Source organism: Aphelocoma coerulescens, chromosome 22 (genome assembly GCF_041296385.1).
Source record: "Aphelocoma coerulescens isolate FSJ_1873_10779 chromosome 22, UR_Acoe_1.0, whole genome shotgun sequence".
NCBI classification, from domain to species: Eukaryota; Metazoa; Chordata; class Aves; order Passeriformes; family Corvidae; genus Aphelocoma; species Aphelocoma coerulescens.
The window spans coordinates 702,165-717,874 of NC_091035.1; the positions used below are offsets into that span (position 1 = coordinate 702,165).

The 15,710-nt window shown below is 49.3% G+C and overlaps 1 protein-coding gene across 7 annotated transcripts in view; it reads right to left on the reverse strand.

The window, feature by feature from the left end:
• Positions 1-15,710, reverse strand: part of ANTXR1 (ANTXR cell adhesion molecule 1) — a 77,997-nt gene that overhangs the window by 43,961 nt on the left and 18,326 nt on the right. For all 7 annotated transcript variants that reach the window (XM_069035590.1, XM_069035588.1, XM_069035589.1 and 4 more), the window contains 4 exons: positions 11,009-11,069; positions 9,007-9,105; positions 2,605-2,674; positions 2,256-2,334 (listed from right to left, as the gene is read on the reverse strand). In XM_069035590.1, the coding sequence (XP_068891691.1) occupies positions 2,256-2,334; positions 2,605-2,674; positions 9,007-9,105; positions 11,009-11,069 (309 nt within the window). The remainder of the gene's footprint in view (positions 1-2,255; positions 2,335-2,604; positions 2,675-9,006; positions 9,106-11,008; positions 11,070-15,710) is intronic.

Sequence of the window (15,710 nt, forward strand, 5' to 3'; positions counted from 1 at the left end):
AAGAGCTCCCCAACTCCACCAGCACCACTTGCTAATTCTTCCAACAGGGAGTCAAAGACCAACTGACTTTTCTGACTGTTCACTTTTGGTCTTTTCTTGCCAGGAAAGCAGCTGTCTGCTTCAGCTATGCTCTTAATTGAATTTTTGCTTCCCTGGATTAACTCCAGAGAGTCCTTGAAAATGGACAGTTGATAGAAAATGACAGTTACTGCTTACAGGGAAAATAGGATTTGTACAGATTATTTACACGTTGCATAGGAAGGTTTTGTTGTGGAGCTGCATCAGAATTGGAATGGCAGAGCTTTTCAGGCCATGGAGCTGCTGGCTTTGCTCCTTCTCCCACTGAACACCCATTCCTGGGGAGCAGATGGGGTTCAGGGCATTGGCACCAAGGTGAGCGTGGCACTGCTGCCATAGGGGAAGATTTTGGAGGGGGCATTCCAGACCTCTCTCCAAACCTGACCATTCCAGAAACACAGCACAGCGGGGAGCCCAAAGTGCTGATTGCTGGTTTGCACACAGGGAAGGTAACCTTTGCTGTTTCCCTGTGTGTTACCATCATTTCATTTCCCAGCTCTCACTCTCCCACCCGAGCTGCAGATGGTCCAACAGACCCAGCTCCCTGGTCTGAAGTCAGTTAAACAATTTGGTGCACATTTTGAACAGGGGTATTTCCAGGACTGCAGCCCTTGTAACCTTAACTAAAGAGAGCATTGTAGTCTCAGTAAACAGTTTAATCTTTAAAAAGGATTTGAAAACATAAAACACTGCTACAAAGACAAAATGTGTGTTTGCCCAGGAGGAATGTCCTCGATTAGTGAAACCTGAGATACAATTTGCAAAGCAGCCACTGAATGTCTCTGCATCCAGCTTTAGATGCAGGATCTGGGTTTGAGTTCTGGCTGCTCAGCTGCACTGCAAATCCAGGTTCCCAGTCTGGAGGCATCAGAGTAACAGGCAGTGCCATGGAGCACAGGCATTTTCAAAAGCATCCTTATAGCTATTAAACAACAGAAGACCAACAGGTATTTCATCTCCTATAACCCACAAATAATAATTCTATCCCCGGGAGAAAGCATATGAGGAAGGAATAATTTTTCTCTAAGAATTGTTTCCCAGGTCCTGCCTCACGTGAGTAAAACACAGCAAACCCCTATGTGCTGACAATGGGCAAATACATTTTTGCCAGTGATCAATGAACTAGAACTGAAACTTGACTAATAAAATAAATTCCCTTCTTTTAAGGCATAAGGAAACCTTTGTCAGTTTTGGAATACAACCTCTCATGTAAGCTCTGAAAACTCTCTCCATACAATCTTGTCCTTGTTGAACAAGGATCGAGTTCAAGCGACACAAAAGCCTTTTCTCAGCTGGTGCCTCAGCCTTTGTGGGCCACAGAACCCTTCTGGTAACTGATGTTGTACATCTTGGCCTCTCCCTTGTTCTGCACAGAAACCCAGTGGCCTTTGCTGCACAAGGACAAAAGCAGGCTGGGGACACATTTTTAAGTCTTTCTGGCAACACTGCTCTGGCTTCCCAAAAATTGCTTTAGGTCAGTTCACAGGAAAATTAAAGCAGGGCCTCACCCATGGCCTGTACAGTGACAGGTCTGCCCACAGATGAATAAAGCCGAACACACTGAAGCATGAAGGACTGCTGGGAATTCCAAAGGAATTCCAAATGAATTCCTTCACTACCCCCTGCAGCATGACTCATTTCATGCCCTGTTCCCAACAGCCAGGACTCAGCAGAAGCAGCATCTTCAGCACTACTGGGAGTTAAAATTTCATCATCCCGGTTCCAGCAGAGCCTGGGTGCAGCAATTCCCTGCTGACAACAGGGGCTGCAGCCACAAACCAGCCACTCCAGGGGAGAACCCAGCACATTTTTGGCTCCCTGCTGGTTTTCATGCAGAGGGATCAGGCCAAGTAAGGAAGGCAGCAGAGCTGCTCCTTGCTCCCTGGGCAGTGGCCAGGCAGGCACAGACACCTCCAGGGCACTGCCAGCACAGATCTGGTCCCTGTCCCACCACAGACACAGCCTGAGGCATCCACTGAAGGCTGAAGAGCTTGGCCACATCGTGGCACACAAGACACACCAAATGTCACATTGCCACACCTTCAAACTCACCTTAGAGGGGGGAACACGTCCTTCAAACCAGGCTTACCCAACCTGGCAGCCCTACTACCGGCATAACACACACCTGCTGCTGAGTCCCACCACCCCACAGAAGCATTTTAGGAGTCAAAACTTACACAGTGCGTGCTGGAGATGATGACGGAGCTGGAGATGAAGCTCAGACCATCGTTCATACTGACTTGAAGAGCTGCTTCCCTGAAAAAATCCAAGAAACAAGTCAGGGCAGCTCATCCACAGCCCTCTGTGTGATACCAACCCGGGCCCTGGGCTGCTGGTGCTCAGAAAAGCCACTTGTGCAGATAATTCCCACTGGTGGTGCCCTGGCCCCTGTGCTCCAGGGCACAACTGCCAGTGATCATGAGGGAATGTCAGCCTGGGACCCCAACAGGAGCAGCAGAGCACAGGGAGGTGACCCAGACCCATCTCCCCACAGGCAGAGCGAATACTGGGGTAGGAAAAACGTACATGCCAACTTCTCTCAGCACAGGTGCTGGGCACAGCAGGTAGGTGTCCTCCACCACGAAAGGCTTCTCATCTGGAAAAGAGAAAGAGTGGGATTACTGCCAAATCAGTACTACAGGCCTTAGAGAGCAAGTTTAAATAATTGGTTTTCCTCACTCTTGATACATAAACGAGATGGGGGATAAAGAGCTGCCTCACATGTCTGAGCCACAGCACAGCTGAAGGTGTGGAGCTTTTTGGGAGGACAGAGTACAGGATCACTCTGTGCAGGAGCCCAGCTGGAGTTGCAACAGGTTATATAAAAGTGGAGATACCCAAGTAAAGAAATGGTACATTCTGGAAAATTTTGCATTTCAAGGCAGAAACATCTCCACTGGGCCACTGAGATGAGTTTGCTCACATGGGTGGTGGGAAATGATGCTCAGGGCACCAGCAGCAGAGCACTCCTGATCCTGCTCAGCTCTCACAAGCAGCGTCTCACAGCTCATTTTGCTGCATTTATGAGTCATAAAGAGGTACTGACTACAAGAATCTATGCCATCATGCAGGAGCAGGACTCACAAAGCCAAGCATCCCTTCCCAGACATTCCTAGAAGAGGTTTCTGCTGGGTACAAAGTTTTAGAAAGCAGTAGTATTGCTCTGGTAATTCCTGTCACACATTAGAGCCCCTGTCTCATACCAGTGTATTTCTTTGCTTTGGAAGCAATAGAAAAGGATATTTCCTCATGCAGACTAGGAACTGTTTATTTTTCACACTCCATTAAAAAAAGGAAAAAAAAAAAAAAAGAAAAAAAATAAATGGCAATGAAAAGTTGTAACCTTCCCTGAAGTTCTCCTTGCAGCACATCCAGGCCCTCAGTTTTGCAATGGAGCTACCAAACCAAGGAGCATTTCCCACTCTGCACAAGGCAGATGTGCAGTGGTGGCACATCTGGTCCCACAGTGCCGTTCTCACCCTGATTTATGATGGTATCATTAACTCCCATGAATTTATGACATTGTCTCAGCGTACACATGCCAAGAAAATGAAGATCAGTGCCTTGTTTTCTCCTTTGCTAGCTCTGGCAGCCAAGGCCAAAGGCTTCTCCGTGCCAGCATTCACTGAAACAAAAGCTGCTTCATCTTGCAGGGCCTTTCCCTTAGTTCTCATTAGGTTTTTGTTTCTCTTTCTGTCCCTTCCCACTCCCAACTCCCATCAGTCCATGCCTCTCTAGAAAGTTTATCGGCCCGGAGTGCCCCAGGGGAGCTCCTGGCTGGCCAGGCTGGCTGCAGGCAGAGATTAGTTTGTTTGGAGAATGTTTGTGTTTCACCGCAAAAATGAGTGACTGTTTCCCTCTGCTCTAAACAAAAGAGGATCCATTTGGTTTGCATAACTCTGGCCCATCTGACTCCTTCCTGGAAAACTGACACAGGGAAAGCAAACAGAACAACACTTCCAATCTGCTCTTGCACCGGAGCTGAGGATGGAGCTGGGGATGGAGCTGGGGATGGAGCTGGGGATGGAGCTGGGGATGCACTGGAGCTGTGCTGGCCTGCTGCAGGACAGAGCTGCTGTGTCCCAGTGCTGCGGGAGGTGGGCTGAACGCTCCAGAGCTGCCAGAGCCTGGGTTCCGTGGTTTGGACCACTGACAGCAGTGGTGGAAGGGCTGGGGAGGGAGGGTGGAGCGCTCGGCTTACTGCTGAGTTTGCTGCCCTGGACGTCATTTCAGTCCCTGCTCGGGGCTGGCCAGGGAATGGGGCAGGAATCACTTTGCCTCCTTGAACAGTTTTACAGAAGGGATGCCCAGGCCCAGGCACCGACCATGGGCAGGGCTTGGACACCTCCAGGAAACAGCTCAATGCCTCACTTCTGAGTTGGCATTCCACCACAGTAACGGGCACAACTTCCTCCTACCTGTGCATCCCTCCTTCAAGCAAAATAAGGTCATGCTGTATAAACCCCACAGACGACCCAAACTGGCCAGTCCTGAGGCCTGAGCCGTTCAGAGCAAGAATGGATGAGGGTCAAACCTCCCACAAAAACACATCTGGATGCCATTTCAACCAGGTACCTGATACTGCTCAGACTCCTGCCATTCTATACCCAGAGTTCCTACACCTGAACAGCTAAATGGAGCCTGGAAAATCTATTATTCCCAGCAACAGTGAATAATTTTTTATGCCATTAGCAGGGTGTAACCTTCTGGCAAGTCAGGACTTGGAATATTTCCCAACCATAATAATAAAAGCTTCAATATATGCAGGATGCTTTAACACAAAAGAGCAAATTAAAAAAAAAAAAAAAAAAGAGAGATACAAGAACCCAATGAAGGTGACAGATAGCAGCACTTTCTTGTAGCCATATAACCATGCCAGAATTATCAGCCTTCCCTCTGGTTAATGGCTCATCCAAGAACCCACTGGTGCACTGAAATAGGACTGCAAGGATCCATTACAGGAGGGTTTAGGAGAGCCCAACATTCCAAACTGCCACTGCAACACTGCAGGTGCTGATTGCAGGACTCAGGGTCAGCAGTATTTTGGTCCAGAAAAGGCTGCAAAAGCTGTTTGCCAAACTTCCCATATATCACACACTAACAGTTTCCTTCTGCTCTCCCTGTACTTATGATTTGCATTCAGCTGAAGTACATCTCAGAGATGCTTTGCCCTGGTCTGCTGTTCCTGCAGGAGGAGAGACTCCAGTCCAGCCTGGCTGGTGTGGAGGCTGCTGCTCTAAGAGGGCTCTGCACCTCATCCCACCTGAGTGGGCAGCTTCCAGTCACCCTGAGCACTTCCATCGTCCCTTTGTCGCCTCAGAGGAGCCAAAACACCTCCCTAATTCTCTGCCCCACCTACCAAAGCTGGGTCTCTGTTCCCCCTGTCTGACTCCTCCTCTCATGCCACTCTTGTGACAACTCTGCAAGCAAAGTTTGTGTTTCAAACCCACTTTGTGGGAGATGGGAATGCAGGAAGACACTGGAACTGTCTCTGAGCTACAGAAACTGCCTACAAGAAAGACCCATAAATAAAAAATGTTTTGTTAATGCTGTAATGAAAACCACATTGAGATCAGCTGTAATTGCTCTGCTTTGTGCAGGGACTCACGAGCCCTGAGCACCAAAGCCTTCCAGAGCAGGGTGAGGGGATAGGGAAGAGATAAGCACAGAGCAGTGATATCACATTCCCAGCAGCCTCTGGATGGAGGGCAGGGATTTGCTCTGAGGGGTTCATGTGCTGAGCAAACTGTTCAAGGGGGCTACAAGGGAAGCTGGCAGAGCACCCCAGTGTTGATCCGCTCAGGGAGCAGCATGTGCTGCACCATCACAGGGTCCCTCGGGCAGGAGCCCTGGGCCAGCACGGCCCCAGCCCCAGGGCTGTCCCATCAGCTCTTCACTGGTGCCACACAGAGACCACTGTCACCCAGAGCACTGGGGGAGCCCGGCAGAGCTCCCACCCTGCACATGGGGGCTGCTCCTCTCTCAGCACAAATCCCCACTGCAGGGAATGCTGCTGGAGGCAAAGGCACAGGAGTCTGGGTTAAAAGTTCTGACACTGCAATTTGTTGGAGGCCGGGGCAGCATTTGAGGCAAGCACAACCATTTCTTCCTTCTTCGTGTTCTTTGACAAGCAGTGACTTCAGCCACCCTTCAAAAGCAGAGGCCAAGCTCCCCTTGGTGCATGTTCTCACCTCGGAAAGATTGGAGGCGTGGATTGTGTCCCTCACAAAGGTCACACCCCCCAGGACACCTGAGGGAGTTGGTACAGAGAGGGACATTCTCTAATACCAGAGTGGGAGGAGAAAAGCTGCTGTTAGAAAATAAAAAGATTCAGAGGTGGGTTGCAGTGACAGGATCAGGCAGGGAAATCAGGGGTTAGAGAGTGGAACTGCAAAGCAAAACATTCCTGTGCTACGAGTGTCAAAGCTGCAAGAAAGTGAAGAGGATATCACAAGAAAAGTGCTGTGCTGCCGGGAGAAATGAGAGATGGGGGAAATGGAGCAATCTGCTAGGCTTTAAAAACAGAAGACAATTTTTAGGAGATATTTGTTGGGCAGTCTGGGGATCCAGTCCCCATCATCCCACTCTCTGCTGATACCTGGCACTGTCCTGCTCCCAGTGTCTTTGAATAAAAAATCCAGGCCAGTTTGTGCAAAGGAGGGGATTTGGCCAAGCATCCAGAGCATTCACTGAGTGCAGCAGATCCAGCCCCAGCTCTGCTGTGGTGCCTGCTCCTTCACCAACCTTTCATCTCTATTCAGCTGTGAATTGCTTAGGACAGAGCTCAGCCTCTCTGCCCAGAGCTATCTTTGCTGGCTCCTGCACAATCTGGGCAGACACAGACATTTTAGCACCACAGAGCAGCCATAAGTCACTGCACTGGATAATTACTTTTAACTCTGTGCAGGCTGAACCCAGTTCTCCCAGGTCCTGCTGCTGGCAGGAACACCCTGCTGCTGAACATGCATCTCATTACAGCTCTGCTCAGCCAAATATTCCTCATGGTTTCTACAGATGTTCCTTTTTTTTTTTTAATCCCATAACTATGAACATTATGAGTCGATGCTCTCTTCACCTGCCACTTTTCTCTGCCAATAATCCCAATAAAACCCCATTAGCTCATGCCTTTAACCTCAGCACGTCCCAGCTACATCTCATCTGGGATAATTTAGGGTTTCAGGAACTGTTGGCTTAGTGTTATCTTTTAAAATACCTCCCTCCCTGATACAGTCAGAGGCAGGGAGGATTCAAGCAAACAAAGGCAGCTGAGCTATCCAACCTCCATGAGGTTTCCATAAAATCCTGGTTCAGTTCTCTCAGGGCTGTTTGAGTTGGGAGCCGCAGGCAGGGGCTGCAGCTCTGGGATCTCCCACAGAGCAACTCAAACCCAACAGAACTGTGCCAGTTCCCACCTGGAGAGACCTGGCTCTGGGAACTGCTGAGCTCCCTCAGTCAGGCAGGAGCTGAACCCAGAATTTGGGTTTGTGTCCTTTTCCTGCCACGTCACAGCTTCAAACAACCCCAGGCTGTGCAGAGCAGCCGGAGAGGGCTTGGTGCAGTGCCAGGGGAGTGAGCTCACTCTTCACCTCTGCATCCATTCAGGACACCATGAACACATCAGGTCAGAGGGCAGGAAATGTATTTGCCCTTTATCCTCATTTTCCACAGACATTCTGTGGACACAGGAAGGCAGCTTCAAATTCAGAAAGCCCAGGGGCTGCATTAAGATAAGCTGATCTTTCCTGAAAGCTACGATGAGACTGTGATGACAGACACCATAAAAGATGACTGGGCTGGACCAGCACAGAGGGAGGAAGGATTCCTCCTCCTCCTCCCCCCCCAGCAGCAGGTCACAGTGTTTGGGATGAGGGCACCCTCACACAGGTTCCCTGTGCTGGTGTCTCCACAGACAGGACCCTGAGCAGTGGGAAGCTGGTGGGTGGCACTCCCAGCTCTGTGAAAGCCTTCCAGGAATGAGTGCCCTGCTCCACAGCCCTCCAGCTTCTGCTCCTCACATCCTCAGCACTGACCACATCTGAATTAAGCAAATGTGAACCAGGGCCAGCCAAACTTTCTGCTCGGTGACTCAGGAGTTGGCAAGTCCAGAACCTGCCTGTTGGAGGAGGCACTGCAAGAGCACAACTGTCCCACACCTGCCCCAGGGCTCAGTGACATCCCACACGGGGCAAGCAGCCCCAGCAAACCCCCCCTGCTCCGAAGAACAAGTCACACAGATGTTCAGAACACACTGAGCCTTTAGATTTCCACTTTTTAGAGCTAATTAATGCATTTATTTTATACTGAACAGGGTCAGGACTGCCTCCAAAACAATCAGGCATTTTCTGAACAAATCCCATGTTAGGAAGGATGAATTCTGCTGTCACTGCTGGTGTCAGCTGTGAGTTATGTGGTTTCCCATAAGGGTCAGAGGAAAGCAGTGGGGTCCTCAGCCCTGCCAGCTCAGTGGCTCCCAGTACACGTCACAAACAGACCAGACTCTCAGGGGACCATTTGCTTCTCTTACCTCAGTTCTTCTGCCGGGGGAACTGCAGAGGGAACTTTCCAAGCACAGCAGTGCCTGAGCCACTGCTGCAGCACAGCCTCCACCAGCAGGGAGTGTAGAGCAGCCCCACTGAGCACCCCAAAACACAGCTGAGGGGAGAAACACCCCTGATCCCCCTGCTCACAGCCCAGCAGCACACTGAGGGATGCTCTTTGCAGCAAGGTTCTTGCCTTCTGCATTTTCATCCCCCTCAAGCTCCTCTGCTCACACACTGCCACCAGCTTAAAAAATAATCCCTTCTGCATGCTGCAAATTAAAAGCTCCTCATCCCGTAATTATTGCTTTCACAACCAACGTATTTGAAGATCCAAATACCTGCCAGTGCAGAGTCAGAAAGGAAAACAAAGCAAATCCAAGGAGCTTACTGAGGGTGACCGTGTCGTTGATCCTGAAGCTGCAGAGAACCCGGTCAACGTTGCGGGCGTGGCGAAAGCCATTTCCCCTCACCACAACCTGGAAGGACTCTGCAAAAACAGGCACTGGGTTATTATTGATGCAGAGCCAGGCAGGGAATGGCCACTTAGCCAAGGCACATCTCACAGGTTTTCAACTGCTAAAATTGGCAGTTTAACAATTTAGGTTAAAAACTGTTAAAAATGCAACTTCCACACTCTCCCTACCCAATTTCAACTTGAATTTTTAGAAACAGGAAACAATTCACCACAGACACACTTTGACTGGCCTGCAGTGGAAACATGAAGTTTCAAGGACACTGAGCTTTCCCCTCTCCGAGTGTCCATTTTAAATGGCAGAAAGTTTTTGGGTGAAGAAAGGCAGAAGTATCTTTCCATGGAAAGGCAAATAATCTTCTAGTGACATAACTGGGAGAAGTTTAGGTGTTCCTTTCCCAGGTAACTGCAAAGGAAGCAGCCCCCACAACTCCTGTGACTCTCTGGGAGAGGCACTCAGCTCATCTCCACTGGAGTTTGGCTGGGGAATGTGATTTGAACATGAAATCGTCCAAGACAACACAGGAGCAACCTTAGTGACACCACCCCAGATTTTAAATCCCCAGGAGCAGCAGGGAACCTCGTTTTTGCAGGTTCAGATCTTTCCCCTTTGCATTTTACAGTCCCCATCTTCTCTCATCTCCCTTGAGGACCCGCACACTGTACTTGTCAAGAAAAGCAGATTTGCTCTGGAATCTGGGCTCCCTTCCAGGTCCCACTCGTTTACAGCCAAGTTGCAAATCATCCCAGCACATCCAGGGAAGCTGCTCCAGGCCCACTGAGTGCTGTGGGAGAGCACTTGGGAAGTGCACAAGAGCTCTGTTCTGGTGAATATTCAAGAGAAATCACAGAAGTCTCAAGCTCTGGGGGATGCGAGTTCAAGCACAAAGAACAGAGGTATCAGTGATACCACGGGGAGCCTGGCTCTGCTTGGGGCTGGACAGAACAGCCCAGTACCCCTGCACAGCCAAATCATCCAAAAACTGCCATTTCAGAATTATTTCACTGCTGAAATTCATCCTGCAGTGTCCTGGACATGTCAGCAGTGCAAGAGTGGCCTCAGGAGCCCCCAGGTTTGCTCCGTGCAAACACAAAGAAAGGAAAAAACTGCCACCATTGCTCAAGGACGTGCAGAGAAACATGAAAACATGAGGTGCCACAGCTGTACCTGCAAACATTGATTTTAAGGACACCAATGCACATATTTCGTGCAGTCAATGGCACTTTCGCACTGGTCTCAAAGCCCTAAGTGATTAAATTACTGCAGTCCAAGAGCAAGGGACTATTTGCCCGAGCTTGGAGACGAGGCCCTGAACTGAGGATCCAAATAACTGCTGGCATTTTCCAAGGACTGCTCCTCTTGTGAAGTCTTGGCCAAATTCTGATACAGTTCTTACAAACCCCTCTGCATTTCCTCCCAGCTGCTCTGCTGGGCACAGCTGTTCCTACCCCTGTCTTCCCATTAAGGCACAATGAATGGCAGTGATAAGATCAAAGCGTTTAGGAAGTGTTAAAGATGGTTATAAATGACGATTATAAGTCATCTTCTGGCCCATGACATTCTATAAGCATCATTGTTTATCACTTGAATAAGTATGTAAATATACTTTTAAGTGCAGTGCATCTACTTCGTGTCTGCCCCAGCCCGAGTAAGACAGACTGGTTTGACAGAAGAATATTTAAGAAAAACTTCAGAATTCAGGCCTTTTCTGTAAGAAAATCCCATTTGATCACTTGGCAGAAGTGGGACATGTGCACACTACCCTAAGGTGAAAAAGAAATTCACCCCCCCCCTCCCAAAAAAGGTGAAGTATTTAGCCCCAGGTAATTAGCGAATGTTGCACTCTCCAGCAATTAGAGATGAACTGAAAATTGTATTTTAGGCAACGTGAAGAACCGTGGCCTCGTTCTTACTTACCCCCTGCACAGATACTGGAAGGCTCTGCTGCCAGGATTTCTATACAGGACTTCTTCAAAATCTAAAAGAGACAAAATGTCGTGAAGTGCCTCAGCCTTGTTTCCACAGAAACAGAGACGTGAGAAGTGAGGGAGCGCCCTGTTGGGAGCATTTAACCCAGCGGAGCATCCTGCATGCGTGGCACGGTCGCGGCTCTCAGCTTTCCTCTCCCAACCACCCAAGCAGGCGTCCCTGCCCTCCCTGAGCTGCGGCTGGGTCGGAAGGTGAGGGATGCCCGGCTCTGCCGTGTCCCAGGGCTCTCTTCGGGCACAGGGGGATTCTGCGCTCCTGACCCGCAGCCCTCTCCTCTCTTTGCAGCCACATCTCCCTCTCCAGAGTTATTCCGGACCCAAAACTCCAAATAAAACATCACGACTTTAAGCTAAACTGTTTAACTTTGCACTAAACCAGCCCAGAAATGCCTTCAGAGCCACTTCTCAGCTCTCTCCCGAGGGGCTACGGCTTCTGTTTGTTTTTAACCTGATTTACGCGAGCTCCCCCGAGGGCATCCCCAGAGCCGCTCTGTGACTTCAGACCAGACAATTCTCCATTTAACCCAGGCTTAAAGGAAGCAGCGTGTCCCCGGAAGGGCTGTCCCCGGCTCTAAGCCCTGTGTGTGCAGGGATTTACACAAACCCTCGGGCCCGCGGCTCTGCCGAGCGCTCGCAGGGCCGGGCTCTGCTCCCCGCGGAGCTGCAGCTCCTCAGGCGCTCTCTGCGTGCGGCAGCTCCGGCTCCTCAGGGCACAGCCAGAGCTGTGCCAGTGCCCGTGAGCCCGGCACAGCAGCACCGAGAGCCTGCGGGGCTTCAGCCCCAGCCCCTGCACGGGGCGGCACCGATCAAAATTCAGGTCAGCTCCGAGAGGCAAGTAAATGTCAGCCAAGCATCATTTGATGACTCAAATCCAACATGAAAACTATTTTCCCAACTTTAAATTGAAACATCTGTAAGGAAGGAAGAGCAACCAATACAATAAATTCTGTAAGAAAAAGATTTTTTTTTTTTTCGCCACAGTCACAGCTCCCTGCCTCAAATACTTGATTGCCAAAGCTACTCAGAGAGCCAGGCTTTGCTTTTTAAAACATTTAAGCAGAAGTTTGAGTTACTCAGGAGGCAGGGCTGAAAGTACCAAGGGGCTGAAGGAAGCAGGACGGTCTGAGCTGGTGGCAGGCTGACAGGTGAGGAGAGAGAAGATTTGCAGGAACAAGGTTTTACAGGAACTGTCAAGTGGAAAAAAAAGAGAAAGTCAACAGTTGAGAACAGAACTGAGAAGGACTAGAAGAATTTAAAAGGCAGAATAAGGAAAACCACTAAGAATGTAAAATACAATCAATACTTTTCTTTTTTTAACGAAGTAAAACCTCACATGGTTAAATTTGAGATTCACGATTTCTACTCAGCTATTTGCAAACATTCTGCTGTAAGGCAGCTCAGATGGAGAAATAGCAGGTGTCTCAGTTAGATGATGCAGATCTCCCAGTCCAGTCTAATCCCTTTACATGACTATAAAAAACTGGCCTTAAACACTTTTACAGTGCCAATTGCAATATTTATTTTGATTTAGATTAAGTTTCCAATGCTCCAAGCACACACCCTAACTTAAAGTGAACATCAGGCAGAATTATTGCAAAAGGCAGAAGAACTATTACAAAAAAATTCCTTTATGTCTCTTCCTCATTAAAAAACACATTCAAAAGCATTCAATGTCTTCATTGTGGATTTCATCAGATCTGTCCTTTTCTGAATGCACAGCCTTGGTGGGCTGGAGGTGCAGCTCATCCCTGAGGTCTGGCTTCCCAGGGAAGCAAATCCCGTGGAAGGGTGGTGGTGCAACCTCCTGACTCTTTTACCTTTCTGCCAGGGGAGGCACTCAGGGCCACGAGCCAGGAGAGGCCCAGCAGGTCACTGGGCCCTTCTGGGGACAAAGGGAAGAAGGGGAGTGAAATTCTGCAGCTTTTGCTTGATATATTCTGTTCACGATGAGCACACAGCCAGATCCCTTCACCACAGCAGCTGCATATTCCTTATACATTCTTTTCACCAAATTTGGGAATTCTAATTAGCAAGCAGGATGCTGAAGTGTGATAGAAGGTTACTGCCTAATTAGTGTTATTGAGAATGACCTGCAGCCTGGTGCCCGGTGCTCGTTAGCAAGCTCTGTCCAATTACTGAACACCAAAGTCTGTTGCCAATTACAAAACAGCCATTTATTTATGAAGTGTTTCCTGTCCAATAATATCTACATGAGCTAAGTAAAATAAATGCATTTAAGTCCTTCTTAAAGATGCATTTGGGGGAAGAAAGAAGTAGAAAGTTGATCATATACCATTAAAATTAACAAGAAACACTGTGCAGCTGAGGCTGGGGGTTATCAGCTGATACACATGTTCTGTGTCCACTATGGAATCTGCACTTACAGGACGTGTTTGGAATTAACTTTCTCTCATCCCTGTCCCCACTCAGGGGGTCTCACCCCTCTCCCTGCACCAGGCAATCTGCAGTTTCTCATCTGCTGGTGAAGCTTGAACAGACAGCTCAGGATGGGCACACAAAGCCATCACCACATTCCTCACAGTGCCTCACTCATGCTCACACCGAGTGCTCTGCAAAGTCCCCACACTGCACATTTCCAGCACTGCAGTTTGCCCCAGGAAACACTGGTATAACAGAAGTATTTAGTGTATTGCCAAGCTAAAACTTCCTAGGGTGAAGGGGCACCTTGGACTGCCACATCAGTTCTGAGCTGCTGCATCAATCCTCAGAGCTGAGGCAGGACCTGAAAAACACTGAGGGTAGCTGAACACCACTGCAAGAGGATCCAAAAGGAGCACACAGACATTAAACTTGAAAGGATGGACCGTTTGTGCAATTCATACGGATGGGAGGCAGTGCCACAGGCTACTTGATGCTACTTCATTTCTTATCCAACACAAATGCTTCCTGCAGCTCTCAGACCTCTTGCTAAGGGACCCACGATTACAGCTCTGAGATAAGCTCCAGGCTGGTGCCATGGTTTCACACATGGCAAGGATCAGGGAGTTTTCCTGTTCCAAGAACTGCTCCTCAGTCAGCTCCTGTTACAGGCTCACAACAAGGTGATGACAGGATCCCATCCTTTCATGTTGCTTCATGTTCCTTGCCTCCAGCACTCCTACCAAAGCCGTACTGGGCAGGAGAGAAAGTTGAATTTCAGGTTTTCTTCTAAGACTTGCTTCATTTGCTTTAAATTGACAGGTTGATCAGCAGAAATTTTTCATAGCAAAGAAAAATTTAATAAAATAATTCAGTCCCTTCCATTAGCTTCCCAGCCTGCAGCAATCAATCAAATCTGCTTCTGCTCCACATTGTTCCCTCCTGACAAACTCAAATCACTCAGTCATTACCAGGGGGAAGCTGGAGTTTTAGCAGTGGCTTTTGCACGATGAGGCAGAAAAAGAAATTGGTTTGCTTAATAAAAAAGTCACATTGGAACTCATGGGAGAGAAAGGACCATACCCCACAGCACACTGAACACCCTCAGCTCCCAGTTTAAGAATCAGGTTTTTGAGCATGACCTCAGTGTGGGATTGGAGTCTCCTCTCAATTCAGCACCATCTCCAGGGCTTGGTGGTGCTTGGAGGAGACCATCCCTCCTGGAACCCTGGGAGCAGATCTCCCTGCAGCTGCTCACTCCCAGCTCTCTGGCTGCCACAGAAAGGAAGGGCAGGTGCTCAGAAACATTCCCAGCCCCACCACCGTGAATATCTTTGCTCAGCAGATCCAGGGGCCCAGCTGAGGCCAGCCCTGAGCTCCACCACTCCCAGCTCCCACCCTCTTCCCTATTCCAGAGGGACTTCCAAGTCCACCACCTCTGCACACTCAGAGGGTTGAGAAAGACCCACTCAGGACAGGGCAGGAGGAGAAAGTCAGGGGAGCTCACACTAAACCCCTGCAGACCCACACCAACCCAGGTGTTCACGTCTCCAGAGTTAATTCAAGCACTCATCTCCTCAGGCTCATCAGTGGATCTCTCCTTCCCCTGTGACACCAGCCAGCAGTCGTAGCCTGATCAGTCCCCTCTCCCCGTGGCTGAGCATCCTTGCTGTGCCAGCCCTTACACAGGAACTGAAAGGAGTCTCCAGATCCCAGGGCCCTTTCACCATTAACGCTCCCTGCGACCACAGAGGCTTCGTCTGCTCCAGCACAGGGGTGCTTTTGGCAAGCATGAGACAAGTAGGAAAGAGGGACCTGATTTTCCAGCTAGAACAGGAATCTACAGATTGTTTGTTATTCTCTGGAGTGATTAATGTCCTCCTTGTCATTCCTTTCACTCACAAAACCACTTCCCTTCTCCCCAGGCTACTGCAATGACTCCACTCCAGTGCAAGTGCTCAGGTCACAGATCATCACTGTACAATTGCACTTCCCTGTGACCCTCCTTCCCAAGCTGGGAAACCTTGCACCAGTCAGCTGGAGCAGTTCTTGACTGGCTGCCTGGAGGCTGAAGTCTTCCCACTCTGTTCAGTGCAACTGGAAGGGGAGTCAGAGCTGCTGCTGGAATTCATTAAAAACAGCTGCAAAGGGAATGCAAGGCTGGGAAGCAAACTATTGCTTTTTTGTTGTTTTGTTGCTTTCTGAAATGACATGCAACACCTGATGGTCCAAGAGAGCTGAGGCAGTAGATC